The sequence below is a fragment of the Mirounga leonina genome, unplaced genomic scaffold, assembly GCF_011800145.1.
Source record: "Mirounga leonina isolate KUSES-001 unplaced genomic scaffold, KU_Mleo_1.0 Mir_91, whole genome shotgun sequence".
Classification (NCBI taxonomy): domain Eukaryota; kingdom Metazoa; phylum Chordata; class Mammalia; order Carnivora; family Phocidae; genus Mirounga; species Mirounga leonina.
Window position 1 is genome coordinate 8,349,776 of NW_023270839.1, and position 24,971 is coordinate 8,374,746.

Below are 24,971 nucleotides of genomic sequence, written 5' to 3' on the forward strand. Positions count from 1 at the left end.
AAACATATCACAGTCCAACAGGAGCCAATGTTAAGAGTCCCCATTCCTCATTCTACAATCTAATCTCATTCTAGTCCAGTACCGTAAAGAGATTTTTTATTGTTTGCTGAATTTGTGATGTGTTTTTTCTTTTTCATTTATTCATTCATTAATGCATATCTTCATAATATATTAAGTGAGTGCCTACTACATCGGCAACACTTGGGTCTCATTCATCAAAGAGACATAGTCCTGATCTTCAGTCAACGTAGTCAGTACTCAAGTATACCCAGATAAAGGTTTATGAAAGAGAACTGTGTACCTATACGATGTGACTAAAAAAAGAGTAACGAACTCTTGTTTCTGGGCCCAGAAAGAGAAGAGTTCCAATGGAGGAGATGCTTGAACTGGGACTTATACATCGTCAATAGGGTTCCTAGTATAAATTATGGGTTAAGAGAATTCTAGACACACGTTAACTCAGTGATTGGAAGTTGGCTGTGTATGGTGAAAACAACATAAATTCATATTGAAGAAGCTAATATGGCCCTGACTTTGAAGAACAAGGTGTATCATTTTAAAAAGTGTTGCTTTTCAAAGTCTTTTTCAAACTATTAGACTGGAAAAAAACACAGATACTCTTAAGGTAGATGGATGGATATGTAGGTAGATAGATACATACATAGATAGACGATTGATAGATACAAATTTAAGCAAAGTAGGAGATAATAGCCTATTAAATTTTTTAAAATATTAGTTCTGGCTAGCTGATGATCCTGTGTGTGAGACCGATGTTAATCTTCTCTGAAGCAGCACTGCCTCTTGGTGGCCATATAGAAAAGTTACACTGACCAATTTTACGCAGCTTCTTAACCTTTGTGTTCAGAAATCCCTGGATCAATCAGAGCACTGAAGTAAGAGGCTGAGTCTTCTTGAGCCAGTGATTTCTTCAGATGGAGTAGATTTTGTTCTTGTTGAGATCCCCTATGAAACCTTTATGGCTATTTACTGAGGTTTATCTCAGATGGATCTGGGGGTCCTGGTTGCGATGCTGGACTTACCAAGAGGCAACAGGGCGCCTGTCAATCTCACTTGCCCTAGGGGCTTTTCAGATGCAGAAATTGGCCCTCAGGCTGAGTCCCTGCTTCGGCTGTCCTTCTTCCAGTAATACCAACATCAGATCAGGGAGAGCCCTTCATACTGAAGAGAACATGTCCTGAAATAAATTCTAATGTAGACCGTTGTTTTATATCTTTGCCAAAATGTGATATAGTCATCTATTTTTTTTTCAGCTAACATAATAGTTGTGTAATGATCTCATTGTGGTATTACCCTGCATTTCTCTGATGACTAATGATGTAGGAAGTTTGGCAAACTTTTTCCCTGAAGAGCCAAATAATAAATATCTCAGGCTTTGTAGGCCATTCGGTCTCTGCCACAACTACTCAACTCTGCCATTGTAGCAGGAAAGAAGCCACTGATAATACATAAATACATGAGCATTGCTATGTTCTAATAAAACTTTATTTGCAAACATAAATGGCTCGCTAGATTTGGTTTGTGGGCCATATTGTGTTGACTCCTGATGTAGAGCATCTTTTTATGTGCTTATTGGTTCTTCCTATATCTTTTATGAGAAGTCTGCTCAAATATTTTACCCATTTTTAAAATGGGTAATTTATCTTTTATGGATATTTTTTTAATGGCATGTTCGTGATTCAGTGAAGAATCTTACTATGTGGACACAATCACCTATCACTACACGGTCCACAATTGCTTTGAAAATTCTGACTTTGGAACCAGTGACTTAGCAGACATACAGAGCAATAAACATCATGATTCGGACTAGAATGAGCTACAAAGAGAAATTCATTTTCCCATAATCACAAATGTTGATGATTTTATGAGTTCTGATATCATGTCAACTAATGCTGATGTTGAGTTTCAAACAAGAACAGATGTCCTTGATGTTAGGTTTGTTGTGGGTATAGGGGAAAATAGTAAAAAACTTAAAATTTTTAAATTTTTCACAAGAAAATATGCACTAACTGCCGTCAAAGGATAAAGCAAACTGTGGTGGGATTTATACTCTAGAGCTCCCCACAAAATCAGGTCATCTGAAATCTGATCCTTGTTAGGCCTTTTCCCTTTCCTTTCCAGGTGCACAAATCCTTATCTCAAGGTGTGCCTCTGGGGAACAGGACCTAAGACAATGGGTATTTAAGTTGTTCATTATTTTCTATTGGTGGAAAAATAGTCATACTCTTATAATTGTGATGTCTTCAGTAGACATGATGTGCCCAGTGTGGGAAGCAAAAACAAGAGAAAAAATTAAATTTCCTTACCTCCTACAGCCCATTGACAAGTCCTTGAAACAGGCAGAGTGACCCTCTGGTAGCTCAGCTGTCTTGATGAAGGAAAAGGCAATCTTAGCTTAACATTATCCCAACCCCCCTGGATCCTGTGAGTCTACTTTAACATACAAAAATTCCTTTGGAAACTTCCTTTATCTCTGCTCCACGAGACACATGTTGGCAGTCATCCTCCAAGGATATGACTCACCGATATACATCTGAAGGGTCTCATGACTAGGATTTTACTAGACAGTAATAAATGACCTTTTCCTAATGATAGCTAGCCCCCTCAAGTTCTGGAAACCTTGCTTCCAAAATTCCTTAGTGACTTATGCTATTCCCTAACTCCCTCCCAACTTGAAAATATATAATGAGTCACTCCTCATGACCACGGTGCAGCTCTTTCTGCCCATGGGTCCTGTCCCCGTGCTTTAATAAAACCACCTTTTTGCAGCAAAGACGTCTCAAGAATTCTTTCTTGGCCATCAGCTTTGAACCCCAACCCTTTCCTACCTCAAAACTACACTGTTGGGCTTTGTAAAAATCAACACTAATGGTGTTTTGTGTTAAAGAGTCAGAAACTTAGAGATGAGCCTTAGTCTTCCTTTATTTTGGATAATAACTCTAAGAACAACTAGTGTTTGATTTGAGAGAAGTTATAGTATTCCTGTTTCTAATCATTAATCCTCTCCAGAATACACGGTTGTTTTATGATGACGATGCATGGTGTGTTTGATTAATTGTACCTGGGACAGGGTTAGGCTAAAAGCAAGATGATGGCTTGCTTTCTTGATGGAGAAAATCAATGTATCTCAAAGAAAAGTTGAACTTTCGATTATTCTCTGTGTAGGCCTATTCTATGTGCTAGTACCATGAATAGGAGGCTGTAAATTCCAGAATGGCAGTGTGAGTAGATCTGATGTAGTTTTGGAATGTTGGTGAGGTGAGGTCCAGAGCCAACAGCCAAGGAAGAATTTTTGAGATGTCTTTGATGCAAAAAGTGGTTTTATAAAAGCGCGGGGACAGGACCTGTGGACAGGAAGAGCTGCTGCCCTGGGATTGTGAGGAGCATCTGATTATATACTTTGGGGTCGGGGGAAGTAAAGGTAAGGGAGGTTCCAAAAGGATCTTCATATGCTAAAGAAGACTCTCAGGATCCTGGGGGCCTTGCTATTGTCAAACTAAGATTGTTTTTGCCTTTAGCAAGGAGTCAACATAAAGACAGTTGGGAGCTTCCTGAAGGAACATTTACTCTGCTTGTCTCAAGTATTTGTCAATGGGCTGCAGGTTAGTTATAAAGACACTTTTATCTACATTTCTTTCTACCTCTGTTTCCCACATCAGATCCACGGATACAGTCCCCAACAAAACAATCACAACTGGTGGAAATTATTTTTTAAAAATTAAAGTCTCTGGACATTGTCCTAAGGGTATACAGCAAATAAAAAGGGCATGTAGAGAAATATTTATTCAGGAAAATCTACTAAATCTCTAAGAACAGAAGGAGTCTGTGGCAATGGAGCCATGACCCATTCCCCACCCCCCCTGACCCCAGCTCGGGATGATGGAAGCTCTATGCTGGGTGAGTATAACCGAGAACACAGGGATCCTTGTCCCCCCAACTCCTGATATAGGGCTACACTATCTCCCTGGGAGAAGCTGACTGCCAACACCTCTTATCTCCCCCAGCTTTTTGTTACAGAGGCTCCATTGCAAGCAAGAGAAGCCACAGAGTGCCTACTTTTCACCCCACTCACAGGGCAGAAAAACGGTACCCCAAGCATGACAGACTGAGAATACTGGGTCCCTGTTGCACTCACCCCAGCTCACTCATAGAGTGGTGGTTCCATGCTGGGAAAGGCAAGCCAAGAAGACCAGAAGCTACTCCCTCCACCCAGCACACTGCTCATAAAGCAAGAATACCACTCGGAGAAATGCAAACTGCTGTCCCTTCTCACACCTCCAGAGTAGTGGCACAGAGGTTATGCCCAGGGAGACAAGCAGCTGTAAGAACAGAGCTCTCCCATAGAGAAGACTTTATCTGGAACAGAGCATTAGGAAGTTCAAGTTTAAGGGTACTTTTGAAAACAGCAGAGGTTTTTGGTTATAAGCAATTAATAGAAGTCAGGTAGCTTAAGGACAGCAATAAGCTAAATCATGAACTAGCTAGAAATTTAACGGGAAAGAGAGCTAGGAAGAACCCTCCAGCGGTCAGAACAAGCCTCAATGATGAATCTCAAAGACTACCTTTGCGAGGGGGCTTGGAGCAATTGATGCCAACTGAGATATTGTTGAAAATGACAGAACAGTCAACCAACACTTAATTGAGGCTAGTGGCAAGGTGTCATACAAACAGGGCAGAGACCTTACTTACCACAGATCAGGGAAAAGGACCACCAAAGATTGTCTTGCTAAAACCACTATCATATCTGCATGTCTGGGCACATCCCCAAGACAGTGTCCTTCTAGGACCCATGTCAGAGGCTGTACAATGTGGGGAAAACGGACTTAACTGAAAGAGTCAAGGCACTAAACAAATAAACAAGCAAACAACAAGCCCTAAAAGGGGTGGGGAATGGAGATCCAGAATTGCTGTAATATATACGGCCTGAATAATGGCCCCCAGTGATATTCAGGTCTTAATATGCTGGGTATCTGAATATGTGAACGAATATGGCAAAAGGGATTTTAGATATGTGATTAATATAAGGATTTGATATGAATTATCCTGGATTATCTGGGTAGGCCCAAAACAGAATTACAAGTGTCTTTATAAAAATGAAGTAGGAGATTTGACTCCAGAAGAGGAAAGAGATGTGGTAGTAGAAGCAAGAGGCTGGAATGATTCAAGGACGTGTCATGGGCCAAGGAATCCAGGTGGCCTCCAGCAGCTAGAAAAGGCAAGGGAATGGATTCTCCTCTAGACCCTCTAGAAGGACTCAACCCTGCTGAGAACTTTTACTAGACTGAGAAACTGATTTCAGACTTGTTGAGTCCAAAACTATAAAAGAATAAATTTGTTTTGTGTTCAGTGACCAAGTTCATATATGAACATTCAGCAGAAAATTTTTTTGTTTGCTTTGCTGCACTAGTAGGATGGGATGCAACTATTGGCAATTGTCTGTTGGGACACATCGTGCTAAGAGAGATCTGAACACTCCTGAGACACCCAGCTAAGCTGGATCATTGCCTAGTAACATCTTTATTGGAGTGGTTTTTTTTTTTCTTTTTATTCCTTTGACTTTTTGCCCTTTTGGAGTCCAGCCTACTGTGGCTTAAATATTTATTTTAATTCCGTCTTCTTATTAGCTACTCTGGGTGTTCCAAGTTAGAGGTTTATAGTGCAGAAAAAGAGACACCAGATTGAGAAGGGAAGATGAAGACCAAATCCCAAATCTGTAGGACCAACAAGCGTCTGGTTCCAACTCTACTGATATAGTAGGGAGTGGTAAGCTGTACAGATGCTGTGTGGTGGGCTCCTGATCTGACGGCGGCTGGAGGAGGAGCCCAGCCCAGCTGAGGGTTTGTGCACAGGCTGCAGGCACCTGGGGAGCACTGTGGCTCCACGGCACAGAAATAAGTGGCTGAGTCTGTGGTCTGGGAAGAGGAAATGGACAGCGAGCTGCGGCGTTCCTTAGCGACTGTCGTAGAGTTTAATCTTCCATTCCGCTTTGTCCCTGAAGGAATGTAAAACAGGTGGATGAGGCGGCCCCCAGGATCTTGGCGATACCAGTGCACGTTAGCCGTAGAGGTGGAAAAATTGCACTGCAGCGTGGAACTGGCTCCCTCCTGGAGACTCAGGGCCGGGGGCCTCAGCTCCACCTCTGCGCCTGTCACACCTGATGAGAAACGGACACACGGTCAAGGTGATGGTCACTGTAACACCTGCAAAACCTGGAAAACGTCCCCGCAGATTATGCGCATAGAAAGTCTGCAAGGCTTGTGAGCACCTTCCCTCCCCCTTCCTTCCTTCTTTCCCTCCTTCCCTCCTTCCTTCCTTCCTTCCTTCCTTCCTTCCTTCCTTCCTTCCTTCCTTCCTTCCTTCCTTCCTTCCTTCCTTCCTTCCTTCCTTCCTTCCTTCCCTCCTCCCTCAATAATACTGCAGCTACCAAATCCTTTCAGATTCCCACGGGGAACAATCCCAACTCACAGCAAACCTGGGTGCAAAAAAGTCCCAGCACAGTGACCAATAGCCTCTTCATGATGCTTTGCCTTGTTGACCAGGACATTTTTCACCACAAGATCTGTTTAACTAAACCCTAGGGCATGTGTGTTACCACTAGGATCTGGAACTGTTCCTGTCTCTGCAACAGATCAGCCTCACCCAACACACACTGCTCTGGCCCCGACCTCTGCCACACGAAGCCCCACCCTCAGCCCACTGAGGAGGGGCTGGATGGGGGTTATGACTTCAGGAACACTTGCTGGTAATCCTGGAAGCCACAGAAGGAAAGGGGGAGGCTCCCCTGGGGAGGGAACCAGGCTTCATCTAAGCTAATGGGGGAGGGAGATCACAGAAAGAATTTCCACATTTTAAAATCTAAAAAACAAGCAAGCATTCTGACAAAAAGATGTTTACTCACCTATGAATTAATTATGTGAGAGTCATTTCAGTTGTGCCAAATAATAAAAACATAAATGTTATATATTACATACTTAATGAGTTCCTATTATTGGAATATGTGAAATATTTATGGCTTGAGACTCTCCTGGAATTACCATGACTGGTGGTAAATATTATTATGGAAAATGAACCTAATAAGACTGTAAATTGTGAGAAAAAAAATAGGATCAACTTGGACATTATTTCTACATATTCACTTCGCTGCTTAATGTTTTGTTTTTCTAATTCTTGGCTGTAAAGTTTCCTGGGATTCACACTTGCAGTTCAGTGAATCTTTTTTCTAATTTCTCTATCTTCCTCTTTTCCTTCCATCTTCCTCCTCAGTGTGCTTCTACTTCCTCATATTCTCCTTTTTTTTCCCCCTTAGCTTCTCTGTCTTCCCTCTTTTTAGTTTTCTAGTTATAGGAAAGAGACAGAAGGGATACTAAAGAAAAGGTGGCATGCAATGATTTAGAAATAATTTTGGATCTGTGACCAGAAGTTTCTATTTCTCCCCATCCAGAAAATTCTTAGGCAGGAAAAAAGGAAACTAATCAGAAAAATCTGATTTCTGAACTTGGGAATTCATCTTCCCTTTTGCTTTATAGGACTCTTTGTTTGATCTAGAAGTCTTTTCTGATAGAAGCAGATTAAGGTAATGATACAGATAAAGATCATAACAATGTAAACACAGATATATGCATTACAGCTAGAAACTTCCAGTACTTGAATCAGGGAATAAGGCAGAGCTACTAATTGAAATGAATATTCAGTGGGCGCCTGGTGGCTCAGTCATTAAGCGTCTGCCTTTGGCTCAGGTCATGATCCCAGGGTCCTGGGATCGAGCCCCGCCTCGGGCTCCCTGCTCAGCGGGAAGCCTGCTTCTCCCTCTCCCACTCCCCCTGCTTGTGTTCCTGCTCTTGCTGTCTCTCTCTCTAATAAATAAATAAAATCTTTAAAAAAGAAAAAAAAGAAATGAATATTCAGCAAGAAGCATGTTTCTTATATGCTGATAATGATTTAGTTTTTCCTTATACACAATTATTCTGCCTTCTTTTACTACTTATTACTAGTACTATTCACAACTAGGTCCTTCAGCATAGTCCTGGTTTAAGAAAAGCCCATAGTGCCTCCTAATGGGCTAGAACCTTAAGAAACCCCTCTTACTTAGCGGGTGTACATAGCTCAGCCTTGTCAGGGGTGTACCTGTGGATTGACTTGAAACCATAGAAGTGTCCACAAGGATGGATAGAACCATGGATTGGACCATGATTCCCCCATGGTCCTTTTTTATGAAAATAAATACTTTCATGTAATATATTTTTAGGTAATGATATGAAAATAATCTATTTAATTCTTAGCTAGGAACTTATAAAAAATGAAGCTCCAATGTGATTTTCTCCCCAATGTGATTCAATACAGTTTAGCCAATGTATTTAAGAGTGTTCCAGACCTGGGAAAACACAAAAATGAATTAGCCACTAGATCTCCCTTCCAAGAGCTTGTGATAATAGTGAGGGAGACAAACATCCCTCAAATGTAATAAAGGCCTAGAGGATGCAGCAATAAATCATGCCATAAATACTACACGAACACCAAGACAGCAACAATTACTTTAAGTCTCTATTATGGGAGGCAGCTCAGTGGAGGATATGATACTGTATGCCTTCTATGCAGGTGACAAGAGTGGAGAGTGACAAAAGCAAAGATGGGTGATCTTTGAAGGGTGGCCCATTATTTTAAATGCAAAGAACAGAGAAGATGAGCAAGTATGTGGACAGGACCACTGATCACACACACACACACACACACACACATGAATAAGTGTATTAAAGCATTCAGGTGTCTCTGTAACTTGGCTCTGGGCACAATCTGTAACCTTAAGTAACTAAGATACCGTTTAGGTTCAGGGAAAAGGGCTTATTCACATACCTTAACAGTTGCCTCTGAAACTGTATTTGACTATCAGAAAAACTTGTGAGCTGTGTTGCTGTAGATTTTGATTTGGAATTTGGGGGGATCCGAGGTAAAAGAAAAGAAAAATCAATGAACTAACCTGTTCTTTCCTTTCAGATGGCATGGATACAATAGGTTCTTGCATAATGAAATATTACTTCCCAGGAGCGCTAAGGATCCATTTACTTGCTTCTCTATGTACTCATCGTGGCTCTGAAGGCTGATCACATCAGCATGGGACTCACAACAGTTGCTCATGGTGGTTGGAACACTTTGCAGAATTTACCAATACTACTTTAAAAGGATGCATATTTATTCTAGACCAACCTGCATAAAACTGGTGTTACTTACTTTAGCAACTAGATGGACATTGACACCAAAACTGTGAATAACCTTATTTTTATAAAAAACATCTATAACTAAGCTTAAAATTTTTAAATAAAATTTCAGTTTTAAATACATTTTATTAAGACTGTTGATTATGTTTTTGTATTTTGTTTTTTTGCTTTGATAATTTTAAAAGAAAAATAACTGTTTGAAAACATATAAATATAATTTCAGTTTGTGCTCTTGTCTCAGACTCTTTTAAAATAACAAGAATCCTCTTGTTATTTTGGCTCTGGGCACAATCTGTAACCTTAAGTAACTAAGATACCGTTTAGGCTCAGGGAAAAGGGCTTATTCACATACCTTAACAGTTGCCTGATAAATAACAAGAATCCTCTGCAGATGGATTTGGAGTTTCAAGGAATGGAAAACGAGGACCTCCATATTTTTACTGAAGTCAAGTGATCTGCAGACACTGAAGATCAGGTGACTTGCTCAAGAATATTGCAAATGTTTACCAACAGCACTGTGAGAAAAAGTGTAGGAAAAAAAGATGATGAAGGATTCACTAATTATTATTGGGCATTCAAGTGGTATTAGAGAAATTGAATTAGAGGAGAGAAAAAGAGGGGAGCCGTAACCTGGGTGTGTCTGATAAAGAAAAAGGCTGGTCACTCATAGAACAAACTAGCCCAAGAATTCACATGGAACTCCAGCATGACAGTGTGTTTGATTTAGGGTGTCTGTTACCAAGGACCACTGGATAAAGAAGGCCCTTTTCCCTTCGTTCTAAAGGTCACCTGTATGTATTCTTATAATGTCAGCTTTAATTAGGTCCATTCTCAAATATTTTAGTCATAGTGTTGAAGTTCTTTGAGGGAAGAAGCCTCTCAGGATCCTGGTAAAATATTCTGGAGATAATGCAGGTCGACATAAGCAATTGTCCTGGGTTTCTGCAAAGCAATTAATTCTCTGATCTGCCTTATGCAGACTCACATGGCCAACCCCAAACTATCTTCGCCCATCACTATTTCAAGGTTTTTTTTTTATTTTTAAAAGATTTTTATTTATTTATTTCAGAGAGAGAGAGGGAGAGAGCATGAGTGGGGAGGGGGGGTAGAGAGAGAGGGAGAAGCAGACTCCCCAATGAGCATGGAGTCCGACGTATGTGGGACTGGATCCCAGGACCCTGGGATCATGACCTGAGCCGAAGGCAGACGCTTAACTGATTGAGCCACCCAGGCGCCCTCAAATGACATGAGAGCAAGTAACTTCTTCCAGCTTGTTGAAAATCCTATGGCTTCATTCCCTCTAGAATCTTGACTCTAGAGGATAAAAATGCTGCATTTCAGAAAACAGCGGTCTTGCCTTTGCAAAATGGGGGGGGAAAAAAGGAAAAATATCTAAGATGTCCATAGAAACCAAACACCTCCCAGGATTCTGTATTCTCTGCATTGTTTCTCTTCACAGAACATGTCAACTTCCTGAAAATCGTTCAGGCTGAGACCCTGGGTCTTTTAAGTTACAATGTTTCAGGAGGTTTGTGTTCAGCTCCCCCTGCAGTCCCAGGCACTGTGTCACTCACAACGCAGAAGTACACAGCTGAGTCGTTCCAATGGGCTGAGGGTTTCTTCAGGTGGAAAGAGGTTTCACTCTCCTTAAATTCAGCCTCGAAACCTTTGGGACCTTGAACCTTAGTGTTCCCTGATACGTACTGGAGGAGAAGCTGGAGGCCTTGGTTGGGGTACTGCACGTACCAGTAGAGAGAGGGCCGAAAAGATGAGTAGTTGCACCTCAGCTCCAGAGGGGATTCTTCAGGGACAGTGACGTGGGCATCAGGCTGGGTCACCTGGGCTCTGGTTCCTCCTGAAACATCAATGCTGAGTCAGTGAACTCCGCTAAAAGAAAAAGTCTATGTTCTGAGTCAAACCAGAACAATGTTTTATTTGTGGACAAGGAAATTAAATGCAATGTTACTCACTTAGGAACAGAAGCACCCCAAGCGTCAAGATGAACACGAAGGTCATGGCTGAGCGCTGAAGAAGCAGGGAGTTTCTTTCTGGGAAATTCCTCACAAATAAAATAAATAAAATAAAATATGATGACTGGGGTACTTGAATCCAGATGGCTCTGAGGTTGAGGAGGAATGATAGGGGATTTAGATTCCTTCTTCTTAGGGGCTGTTAGGAAGAGATGCTTTCTGGGCAAAACTATCTGCCCCTGGTGTCTGAGATTCTTCACATGTCATTGTCTAAAATTGCCACCAGAACACCTCTTTAAGCTGCAGGGAAAGAGGTTTTTGTGGGCGTATTCTGAGCTTTTACAGAAAAACTATTTCCAATTTAGGCAACAGCGCCCTCTAGGGCCCAAACAGAGCTAAGGACACATTAATGTTTTTGTGAACCTTCCCCTCGTGTTCCTGACCTTCTATGGTTGAATTTCAAAGCATTATGATTATGTACAGAGAAGGATCTATGTTTCATAGGCCCTGAAACTTACAAAATGGGGCATTTTATTTTTTTATGTTTTACTTCAAGTTTTTATTTAAATTCTAGTTAGTTTACATATATAGTAAAATTGGTTTCAGGTGTAGAATTTAGTGATTCATCACTTACATATAACACGCAATGCTCATCGTATAACAAGTGCCCTCCTTAAAACCCATCACCTAAAATGGGGGCTTTTTAAAAAAACACAAAATTTTTAATAAAAATTGGGTATAAAATATGTGTTATGGTGATCGCTATGAATTGTGTAAAACTGATGAATCACAGACCTGTACCTCTGAAACAATACATTATATGTTAAAAAAAGAAAAGAAGATAGTAGGAAGGGAAAAATGAAGGGGGGGAAATCAGAGGGGGAGATGAACCATGAGAAACTATGGACTCTGAGAAACAAACTGAGGGTTTTGGGGGGGTGGGGGGATGGGTTAGCCTGGTGATGGGTATTAAGGAGGGCACGTATTGAATGGAGCACTGGGTGTTATACGCAAACAATGAATCATGGAACACTACATCAAAAACTAATGATGTAATGTATGATGACTAACATAATAAAATAAAATTTGAAAAACAAAAAATAAAAAAATAAAAATAATTTTTAGAATGAAAAAACCACAAAAACTTACAAATTTTATAAAACAAATACCACCATCATAAAATCTAGAAAAATACACATTTTATTATGTAATTTATGTAATAAATAAATACACAAATCCTTTTATGTAATATTTTTTGTATTTATGTAATAGTTTTTGTTCCTTTGGGTTTTGGTTCCATACTTTTTAGTTTTCTCTTCATTTGACAATAAATTTTTAATACTTCCTAGATAGAAAAAAAAATGATAATTCAGTCTTTACTCCTAGCATGATTGATCACAAAATTTTTTTAATTCACAGTACATTATGATAATGCTACGTAAGTTTTTAGGATTATAGTCAAATTTTGGAAAACCTCTATTAAGTTACTATGTACTGTAAGATTTCATTACATTTCAAGTTTTCTTATGCTATAACAAACCTTAAATATTATGAACTGATGATACTCATCAACCAGTTTATTAAGTCTGTATAGTGTCTTATTGCTGTGTAGCAAATTACCACAAGCTTTGTGACCTAGAGCAATACCCATTTATTATCTCACAGTTTCTGTAGGTCAGAAGTCTGGGAACAGTTAAGCAAGAACTCACAAGCCTACAGTCAAGAAGTCAACTAAGACCACTGTCTTGTCTGAAGTGTGGGGGTCCTCTTCTAAGCTCATGTGGGTTTTGGCAGAATTCATTTCCTTGTATTTGTAGAACTCATGGCAACTTGCTTCTTCAAGCCTAGCAGGAGAATCTCTCTGATCTCAGGAAAAGCCTAAGCCCTCTTGTAAAGAGCATACCTGATTAGATCAGGCCCACCAAAGATAATCTCCCTTTTGATTAACTCAAAATCAAGCTTATTAGGGGCTTTGATTATGTCTGCAAAATCTCTTTACTTTTGCCATATAATGTAATTTACTTGCAGAAGTGGCATCCATGATATTCTAGGTCCTGCCCACACTCGAGGGGAGGAGATTGTACAGGGCATATACACCAGAGGGCAGACATCTTAGGTATCATCTTAGAATTTGCCTACCACAGTTGTTAATGTCTTCACTGTACTGGTGTATTATGAGTTTTACATTATCCCCATAAATGTAAAAAGTTTGTGACCAATCAGCAAGAAATTAATAAAAACCTTAATAGATACAACTGGGCAAGGCCATTTTACACCAAAGGAAAACATAAGCAAAGGCATCCTCCAGCAGAAGGTAAGGAATCAGGTTTGTATAGAGCGGAATGCACAGATACAGTAACAGGAGGCAGTAAAACTATGAAAGTGGATTGGAACCAGCTAGGAAGGTAGGATATAGTTTCAAACACTGGAAAGTTGCCAACGTAGACGATCAGGCCTTTAAGGAAACAAAGACTTGTTAATGGACATTAGCAAAGGAACCGCAACATAGTGTAATATAAGATAATTAATATTAGTGTCAAATAAAATTTTGTTTGAAACTTGTCTCTGACGTTTAGCCTGTGAGATTTTGCTAGCAAACACTTGAAAATATACTGATATGACCCTGAGCCACATATATAAGCCCCACTAAATCCAAATTAAATGTCTCCTTAATTCACGTTCACCTTAGCCAGTTCCCAGTATGCTTGTGGCCACTTTATCAGCATCTGATAGGAGTAGAATTGCAATGAGAGGAAGTTGGAATGTAACAGCAGGGGTTTTAACTGACTGTGGTTATAATATCTTATTTTTTGAAAAATTTACAAAATGTATGACCACATGAGCACGTTGCTAGGGCCCTTCCCAGGGTCTTGGAAAGAATCAAGTAAGGGGCCCTGAAGTTTAAACTTGATTAGCCTCACATTAAATCTGCCTCTAATCACAAAAACAATTGTTTAGGAATTATTTGTTACTATATACTTCATAAGCAATATCTTAATATAACAACCTGCTGGGTTACTAATTTTATTCTTCATTTTAATATGAATAAACTTAGCTTCAGAGAAGTTAAGTGAAATTGTATAAGATCACAGTACTTTTAAGTGGCAGAGCAGGAATTACAATCTAGATCTAACTCCAGAGCCCGGTCTTATCTCTAGTCTCCTCAGTCTGCTGAAAGCCTAATTGAAGCCAGAAAAGTAGATGGAATTTCCAAAGTACAGTGTATGGATTGAGAAGAAAAGAGGGCCTACAGCAGGAGGAAGGCTCACAATGTGGAATAATCAAAGCTGATTAGTATAAAAGGACACTGCAGGAGATCTCCCAGATCTTGAATTTTTTTTTTAAAGATTTTTTATTTATTTATTTGACAGAGAGAGAGAGACAGCAAGAGAGGGAACACAAGTAGGGGGAGTGGGAGAGGGAGAAGCAGGCTTCCTGCCAAGCAGGGAGCCCAATGCGGGGCTCGATCCCAGGACCATGGGATCATGATCTACAGCTTGCAGATGGCAGACTGTGGGACTTCTGGGCCTCTATAATGGGTGAGCCAATTCCTATAATAAATCTCCTTTTATATATATCTGTATATATCCTATTAACTTTGTTTCTCTGAAGAACTAATACAAGTGTCATAGGATAACAAGTGGATGAAGTGAGATGAGAATACGAGCATGAAGCAGTTGAAATATGCCATGGAGAATGCTGGATGGGAAGGAAGGGAACATAGAAGATGAGACAGAAGACAGGAAGGAGCTGGAGGATCAGATGTTATTAAAGAACAGATTTGGTGGGAGTAACTAAATGAAAGAAATCAAAACAGATAATTGCCATCTGAGAAAGTAGGACTTCAGAGATGGAAAAGTTCTGGTCAGTGACTAGTGGCATGACTAGCTTATTTGACATCTGGATCAAATAATGTTTAAGACTCTTCTCCACTCTACACAAAAATGTTTCATAATTATCATGGTATATTTAGGAGAAGGCTTATTTTCTTGATGCATTTGTTAGTTTTAATGTAAATAATTAACACTTTAATAAAGAAGATATTTCAATTTTTAAAATATTACTCAAATTTAATAAATTATTTATTTGTGACTTAAATTCACACTTAAAAAATTACCTCTTATAGTGTTCACTCTCTGTTTTATGTTTTAAACACAAATAGAAACTACAAATCGTCTCATGAATAACAAAACCGAATAACTCAATACTATGTTTCTCTCTGCAGCCATTGTACTATTATTGTTTGTTTCAAATCTGTTTAAATGCAGAACTATGTAACGGCCATAAGGTTTAGAAATATGAACTGCAGGGAAAGCAAGCTTAAACAATTACACAATGTTATGAACTTGTTCTGAAAATTAAATGAATGAACTTTCACTACTGGGAACATGGAGTAGATGTACTTTTCTCTAAATCCTGTATGATTAAAATTCCTGGACATTATGTATAAAACAAAAAAAGGTGAAGAGAAGAAGACTGACCAGCGAGGGACTTTGAGACCTGAGAAAGAGCAACATGGTGAATTTCCTGGGTTTTTCTTTTTGTCTCATTCCAGATTTGGAGCTGAGGAAGCTGACAATCAGGAAACACCCATGGGCTCAGTCAGGAAGCCCTGCAGCACAGCCCTCTCTGGAGCTCACCCACTCTTCTATCTTGAGAGTGTACTTGTAGTTTTAATAAACTTCCCCGCTTGGGGCGCCTGGGTGGCTCAGCCAGTTAAGTGTCTTCCTTTGGCTCAGGTCATGATCCCAAGGTCCTGGAATTGACCCCCTGTGGGGCTTCCCACTCACTGGGGAGTCTGCTTCTCCCTCTCCCTCCGCCGCCCCCCCCCACTCGCCCTGCTTATGCTTTCTCTCTCTCAAATAAATAGATAATTAAAAATCTTAAAAAAAAAAAACTTTCCCACTTCTGTTACTCAAGAAAAACAAAACAAACAAACAAAAAACAAAAAACAAATTAAAAAAACCCCTCAAAGCAGATCTTATCCTTGAATCAGTCACTGTATATATGGAATTGTGCTAATTATCAAGACTTGAGCCACCAACCCTCCACCTACACCAGTAACTGTATCTGGATCCAGCTGTCATCCTTGTTGCACATTAGAATCAGGTACAACTGGGGGAAAAAAAAGAGAGAGAGAGAATGAGAGAGAGAAACACAATGCTTCAGTGTTTGGGAACCACCCCAGGAGGCCTGATTTAATTGCCTGAGATGGACCCAGGTATCAATGCTCTTTTAAGCCCCAAGGTTGTTCCAATGGGCTCACAAGGTTGAGAATCCTGGTCAAGAGGGACTCAGTCCACTGATCAGCCTGGACTCCATCACTAGAGCCAACATCAGAACATCACCTAAACCACTAGAGCCAACATCAGAACATCACCTAAACCTAAATTATACTGAAAGTGGAAGAGGAGCTGTGCCTCAAAGCAACTATGAGATATGATTACTAAAAAAAGGAGGGATGAATCCTACCTGGCAAAACAGATGTCTTCCACTATATAGGCCACACACCTTATCTTCACACTTGCTGCCAATCTTTCTGTTGCAAACCTTGCCAAATTCTCAACGCCCTAAAGGGAACATCATGGTTCTTCCAGGTGAAAAGGTCTAAATATTATAGAGAATATTACTTTTAAAAGACCCTTCAAAAAAGCCTGCTTTCTCTAGTCAAAGGACCAGAAAAGGGTCTTGTTTAGCAAGACAGAAAATGTTTAGACAATTACCACTGTATTCCAGACAAACACCACAGAAAAAACTGTGACCCCATGCACACCAACACAATCAAACACCAAGTGGGGACCCCAGACTTTTGCTTTGCAAACATAAAGAGGCACCTTTAGGGCGCCTGGGTGGCTCAGTCGTTAAGCGTCTGCCTTCGGCTCAGGTCATGATCCCAGGGTCCTGGGATCGAGTCCCACATCGGGCTCCCTGCTCGGCGGGAAGCCTGCTTCTCCCTCTCCCACTCCCCCTGCTTGTGTTCCCTCTCTAGCTGTCTCTCTCTCTGTCAAATAAATAAATAAATAAATCTTTAAAAAAAAAAAAAAAGAGGCACCTTTAGTACCTCGACTGATGAAGTGTCAGAAAAGAACAAATAGAGAATGAGAACTTTAATTCCTGCCTTCTGGTAATGAGCTTTACTCTGTTCCTTAGGTGTGAGTGGAGACTCTGTGGGAAGCCTGGATATCCACCATCACTGGGAGCAATGAAGTACCTCCCCTTTCCCCAGGGGAGTGGTCTAGTGGAGACCTAGAAAGACCTAGGCCAGGACTTTCACCATTGCCCAGTACAGTGTCACCTCCACAATGTCAGTGGAGACTGGAGACCATGTGGGGAGTTGGATGTTCAACTCTTACCCAGCAGTAATGAGGTGCACTGTCTTCCTTGGGTGTCAAGAAGGCTGAATGGTGAACCTAAATTTCTACTTCCACCTGGAGATAATGAGGTAGCAACTCCTCTTCCCCTGACAGATTGATGTCAGAAAAATCCATCTAAAACAAAAGGTTTCTTTCTTTTATTAATGTATTGTATCACATTGATTGATTTGCAGATGTTGAACCAACTTGCAGCCCAGAGATAAATCCCACTTGGTCATGGTGAAGAATGCTTTTAATGGACTGTTGGATCCTATTGGCTAGTATTTTGGTGAGAATTTTTGCATCCATGTTCATCAAGGATATTGGTCTCTAATTCTCCTTTTGGATGGGGTCTTTGTCTGGTTTCGGGATCAAGGTAATGGTGGCCTCATAAGATGAGTTTGGAAGTTTTCCTTCCATTTCTGTTTTTTGGAACAGTTTCAGAAGAATAGGTATTAATTCTTCTTGAAATGTTTGGTAGAATTCCCCTGGGAAGCCATCTGGCCCTGGGCTTTTGTTTTTTGGGAGATTTTTGATGACTGCTTCAATTTCCTTAGTGGTTATAAGTCTGTTCAGGTTTTCTATTTCTTCCTGGTTCAGTTTTGGTAGTTGATACATCTCTAGGAATGCATCCATCTCTTCCAGGTTATCTAATTTGCTAGCATATAGTTGCTCATAATATGTTCTTATAATTGTTTATATTTCTTTGGTGTTGGTTGTGATCTCTCCTCTTCATTCATGATTTTATTTATTTGGGTCATTTCTCTTTTCTTTTTGATAAGTCTGAGGTTTATCAATCTTGTTAATTCTTTCAAAGAACCAGCTCCTAGTTTCATTGATCTGTTCTACTGTTCTTTTGGTTTCTATTTCATTGATTTCTGCTCTAATCTTTATTATTTCTCTTCTCCTGCTGGGTTTAGGATTTATTTGCTGTTCTTTTTCCAGCTCCTTTAGGTGTATTTGAGACCTTTCTTGTTTCTTGAGAAAGGCTTATATTGCCAAATACTTTCCTCTTAGGACCGCCTTTGCTGCATCTCAAAGATTTTGAACAGTTCATTTTTGTTTGTTTCCATGATTTTTTTTTTAATTCTTCTTTAATTTTCTGGTTGACCCATTCATTCTTTAGTAGGATGCTCTTTAGCCTCCATGTATTTGAGTTCTTTCCGACTTTCCTCTTGTGATTGAGTTCTAATTTTAAAGCACTGTGGTCTGAAAATATACAGGGAATGATCCCAATCTTTTGGTACCGGTTGAGACCTGATTTGTGACCTAGGATGTGATCTATTCTGGAGAATGTTCCATGGGGACTAGAGAAGAATATGTATTCTGTTGCTTTGGGATGGAATGTTCTAAATATACCTGTGAAGTCCATTTGGTCCAATGAAAAAAGACAGTCTCTTCAACAAATGGTGTTGGGAAAATTGGACAGCCACATGCAGAAGAATGAAACTGGACCATTTCCTTACACCACACACAAAAATAGACTCAAAATGGTTGAAAGACCTAAATGTGAGACAGGAGTCCATCAAAATCCTAGACGAGAACACAGGCAGCAACCTCTTTGACCTCAGCCACAGCAACTTCTTCCTAGAGACATCACCAAAGGCAAGGGAAGCAAGGGCAAAAATGAACTATTGGGACTTCATCAAGATAAAAAACTTTTGCACAACAAAAGAAACAGTCAACAAAACCAAAAGACAACTGACAGAATGGGAGAAGATATTTGCAAATGACATATCAGATAAAGGACTAGTATCCAAAATCTATAAAGAACTTATCAAACTCAACACCCAAAGAACAAATGATCCAATCAAGAAATGGGCAGAAGACATGAACAGACATTTTTCCAAAGAAGACATCCAAATGGCCAACAGACCCATGAAAAAGTGCTCAACATCGCTTGGCATCAGGGAAATCCACATCAAAACCTCAATGAGATACCACCTCACACTAGTCAGAATGGCTAAAATTAACAAGTTAGGAAACAACAGATGTTGGTGGGGATGTGGAGAAAGGGGAGCCCTCTTACACTGTTGGTGGGAAGCAAGCTGGTGCAGCCACTCTGGAAAACAGTATGGAGGTTCCTCAAAAAGTTGAAAATAGAGCTACCCTACGACCCAGCAATTGCACTACTGGGTATTTACCCCAAAGATACAAAAGTAGGGATCCAAAGGGGTACGTGCACCCAGATGTTTATAGCAGCAGTGTCCACAATAGCCAAATGGAAAGAGTCAAGATGTCCATCAAAAGATGAATGGATAAAGAAGAAGTGGTATATATATACAATGGAATATTATGCAGCCATCAAAAGGAATGAGATCTTGCCATTTGCAATGACATGGATGGAACTGGAGGGTATTATGCTGAGCGAAATAAGTCAATCAGAGAAAGACATATATCATATGATCCCACTGCTATGAGGAATTTTTAATCTCAGGAACAAACTGAGGGTTGCTGGAGTGGTGGGGGGTGGGAGGGATGGGGTGGCCGGGTGATAGACACTGGGGAGAGTATGGGCTATGGTGAGTGCTGTGAATTGTGTAAGACTGTTGAATCACAGACCTATACCTCTGAAACAAATAATACATTATATGTTAAAAAAAAAAAAGAAAAGAAAAAGAAAAAGATAGCAGGAAGGGAAAAATGAAGGGGGCAGGAATCGGAGGGGGAGATGAACCATGAGAGACTATGGACTCTGAGAAACAAACTGAGGGTTCTAGAGGGGAGGGGGTGGGGGGATGGGTTAGCCTGATGATGGGTATTAAAGAGGGCACGTACTGAATGGAGCACTGGGTGTTATATGCAAACAATGAATCATGGAACACTACATCAAAAACTAATGATGTAATGTATGGTGATTAACATAACATTAAAAAAAAAAGGTTTCAATAAGCTCCACAGTCTCTCAACATAATACTCAAAATATCCTGGCTCCACTAAACATCACTCATCATAGAAGGAACAAGGAAAATTTCAACCTGAATGAGAAATGCAACCAACACCAACACCTTGCTCATGCAGATGTTACAATTATCTGACAAGGGTTTTAAAACAGCCATCATAAGAAGTGCTTCAACAAGCAACTATAAACATGTTCAAAATTAATTTTAAAAAAGAGAAAGACTGAGCAAAGAAATATAAGGAGGAACTAAATGGAAGTTTTAGAACTGAAAATAAAAAAACAAAAAAACTCAGCGATGAGTACAGCAGAGAGGAGAGAATCAATGAACAAGAAGATAAAACCATAGAAACTGCCCATTTGAGCAACAGAGAAAAACAGACTGAAAAAAGTGATCAGAGCCTCAGAGACCTGTAGGACTATGCCAAAAGGCCCAATATCTGAATTATTAGAATCCCAGGAGGAGAGAAAAGAGAGTAGGGCTGAAAAAGCCTCAAGGAAGTAATGGTCGAAAACTTACAAATTTATTAGGAGACACAAAGCTACAGATTCAATAAGCTAAAGCACAGTAATCAGAAAACAACAAAGAAATTCATGCTCAAACACATCACAGTAAAATCTGACAACAAACAAAGAAAGAAACCAAGAAAGAAAGGAATTTTGAAGGCAGCTAGAAAAATGACACCTTACCCAAGGGAAAAACAATTCCAAGGACAGTGTATTTCTCAACAGAAACCAAGGAAGCCAGAAGGAAGTAACCCAATATTTTTCAATTGCTGAAAGAGAAGAGCTGTCAATACAGAAGAGAAAAAAAATGATAAAGGAGGGAATCTTGGAACACCAGGAAGAAAGAATGAACACAGTAAACAAAAATATGGATAAATTCATTAGGCTTTCCTTTTCCTCTTGAGTTTCCTAAATTACATTTAATGGATTAAGCAAAAATTATAACACTGTCTAATGATGTTCTAAGTATATATAGAAAAAATATTAAATAAAATTATATTATGAATAATGGAGGCTAAATGGGTGTAAAAAGGAGACAGTGTTTTTAGACTTCATTCAAATTGGTGAAATGACATCACTAGTAGACTCTGTTAGTACTTAGAGCAACCATTAAAAAAAAAAGCTAGGGGCGCCTGGGTGGCTCAGTTGGTTAAGCGACTGCCTTCAGCTCGGGTCATGATCCTGGAGTCCCGGGATCGAGTCCCGCATCGGGCTCCCTGCTCGGCAGGGAGTCTGCTTCTCCCTCTGACCCTCCCCCCTCTCATGCTCTCTCTCTCAAATAAATAAATAAAATCTTAAAAAATAAATAAATAAATAAATAAAATAAAATAAAATAAATAAATAAATAAAAAAGCTATACAGGAAGATACATCTAAAACACTGTAGATAAATTAAAATTGAATTCTAGAAAATGCCAAATAATTCACAGAAATTCAAAGGCAAGAACACAGGAAAACAAAAAACAATGAGAATAAGAAAATAAATTTAAAAAATGCAGATTAAGCCACAAAATATCAATGTAATTAAAATCAAATTATATAAATACATCAGTTAAGATACAGAGACTGCTCTGCATATTCCAATGAAAAGACAGTTAAAATAAAAAGTGGATTAAAAAATCATAACCCAATTATAACTGTCTACAGGCAATTCATTTTAAATGACACAGGTATGTTGAAAGTAAAAGGATGGAAAAAGATATATCATGTGATCATTAATCAAAGGAGAGGAGTAATGGCTTTATTAATAGATAAATAGATAGACTTCTGAACAAAGAAAATTACCAGGAACAGAGAGGAACCTTCCATACTGATAAAAAAGATAAGCTGCCAAGAAGACATAGCAATCCTAAATGTGTATGCACCCACCAACAGAGCTAAAAAATAAGTGGAACAAAAACTGACTGGACTAAAGGGAGAAATAGACAAATCTAGAATTACTGTTGGAGACTTTAATACCCCTCTCTCCACAAGAAAGAACAACTAGCCATAAAATCAGCAAGGATATAGAAGAACTCAACAACACCACAAACCAGCAGGCTCTAATAGCCGGCTCTACCCATCAACACCCTACCCAATAAGAGCAGAACACACACTGGTTTCAAGTGCCCATGAAATACATACCAAGAAAGACCATATCTTGAGCCATAAAGCAAACTTCAGCAAGTGTAATGTAAAAGAATTAAAATCATCAAACTTGTGTTCTCTGACCACAATAGAATAAAACTATAAATAAGTAACAGAAAGATAACAGGAAAATCTCCAAATGCTTAACAACCAAACTACATACTTCTCAATCTAAGGGTCACAAAGAATGTCTCAAAGGAAATCAATGTATGTTGAACTGAATGGAAATGAAAATATAACATATCCAAATTTGTGGGTCTTAGCCAAAGTAGTGCTGAGAAGGAAATTTATAGCACTAAACACAAATATTAGAAAAGAATAAAAGTCTCAAGTCAATCATCTAAGGGCTCTCCTCAAAAACCCAGAAAAAGAGGAGAACAATCAATCCAAAACAAGTGTAAGGAAGGAAATAATAAAGGAGGAAATCAATGAAATGGAAAATGGAAAAACAGTAGAGAAAATTAATGAAACAAAGAGCTGGTTCTTTAACAAGATCAGTAAACCTGACAAACTTCTAGCAAAACAAGGGAAAAATGGAGAAGATGTAACCGGCTAACTAGAAGTAGGGCATCCTACATGATTGGGTAGTGGTGAATATCCATCTTTCTCCAGCTGGTCCTAAGTCGGATGGACCTCCAAAAGAGTATGCTAAATGAAAGAAGCCATACCCAAAAGGCAGCATGATTCCATTTATATGAAATGAACAGAATAGGTAAACCCATAGAGACAGAAAGCAGGTTACCAGAGGCTGGGGGGAGGGGAGAATGGTGAGTAACCGCTTAATGGGTATGTGGTTTCCTTTCCGGGTGATGACAAAGTTTTGAAACTAGGTAGAGGTGGTGGTTACACAACACTGTGAATGTACTAGATGCCACTTAATGGTTCATTTTAAAAGAGTGAATTGTATGGCATGTGAATTGATCTCAGTAAAGCTAGTATTTAAATTGAAGTTGATAAAAAACTAAAGGCCAAATTTAACTTCAGATACATATGTGTATGTACTTATATATGGATGTGTGTGTACACATACACGTGTGTGTGTATAGATGTATAGATCCATATATAGATGAGGTTTTGCATACTTAATTGCTTCTATCTGGGGAGAGAATCAATTTGGAAAACCCTTGGATGGAGAAAGGTTCCTCAGCTTCAAGACAGAACACGTGATCGGAGCCCCAGCTGCAGAGTTTGGGTATTGGTAACAGGAGCCTGTTGTGCGCTGTGCCCCACAGCACAGAGGTAGGTGGCTGAGTCACTGGGCTCAGAAGCTGCAATGTATAAAGCGCTCTGTCTTGCCAATGTATCCAACGAGACTTTAATTCTTCCGCTTGTTAGTTCTCTCTGATTTGACTGAATTAACAACAGGAATGTGAGCCCTTTCTTGGGGTCCTGCCTAAACCACTGAAGGGAATAAAGAGCGCCATCCGTGTAACTGCAGTTGAGAACCGCACTGTCCCGTTCACAGATATTCAGAGCTTCAGGAATCTGCTTCACCTCCTGTTTACTGCTCACCCCTGTCCAGAAAGAGAACACAGACAGAGGGACTGGTTAGTGGTTAACTCTTCTTTGGAAATTACTTTTGATTTTGCTTTTTCAATCTACGCAAAACATCACCCTGGTACAATTCCTTATCTTTCTTTTTCTTCCCCAAGGAGAAATGCCCTGGGGTCTGTCTGTTCTTTGCCCATTTCCAAATCCCTTTAACTCACAGTCTAGTTGTAACCAAAGGATGAGCAAGCCCAGGGATTTGTCCATTCTTTCTGCCACTTAGAGTCACTAAGAACTTTTCCTTGTCTCTGGAACATTGACAAGGGCTCACAAGATAAAGAATCTGCTTTGCTATCTCCTATGTTCAAATATCTATGGGAAACAGCGTCAGCCCAGCCAATCAGAGAAAGGTCACACGCTCACACCCACACACGCACGCACTCACCCCCCACCCCCCACCAAACACACACACATACTGATCTGCACAGAGTAGGAGGTAGAAATGGAAACACTGCCATCTGAGGACTCACCCCAGCATTGCCAGGGAAATGCTTCTCTCTCCTCCTCCTCCTCCTGAATGACAACAAAGTTTTAAATACCAAATGTGTAGACTGCAAAATATCCATGCATAGAGAAAAATGCAGAGTACAAATGCTTATATCAGAAAAGAAATCAAAATTTTTACCACCCAGTTGCAGTTGCTTTCTTTAGGTTCCTAGAACTGCTCCCTCCTCTTGCCACTTCAGCCCTAAAGTGCTGGCTTCCCTCAGCTCACACCTTCTTGGAAAGTCCCTTTATATCATTTCTCACCCATCAGGTAGGAGGTAAGAGAACAGACACTCAGCTGAGTCACTGCAGCCCCTCACTTGGTGGCCGTCACGCTGGGGAATTCCAAGCCT

At 39.8% G+C, this 24,971-nt stretch overlaps 2 gene segments (V, D, J or C); both read right to left on the reverse strand.

Annotated features, from left to right (window-relative positions):
* The window catches only part of LOC118003664, a 421,186-nt gene that overhangs the window by 370,633 nt on the left and 25,582 nt on the right, over positions 1 to 24,971 (reverse strand).
* On the reverse strand, positions 23,597 to 24,371 carry LOC118003669. The segment is given in 2 exon segments: positions 23,597 to 24,098; positions 24,294 to 24,371. Coding segments are annotated over 2 exon segments (411 nt in total).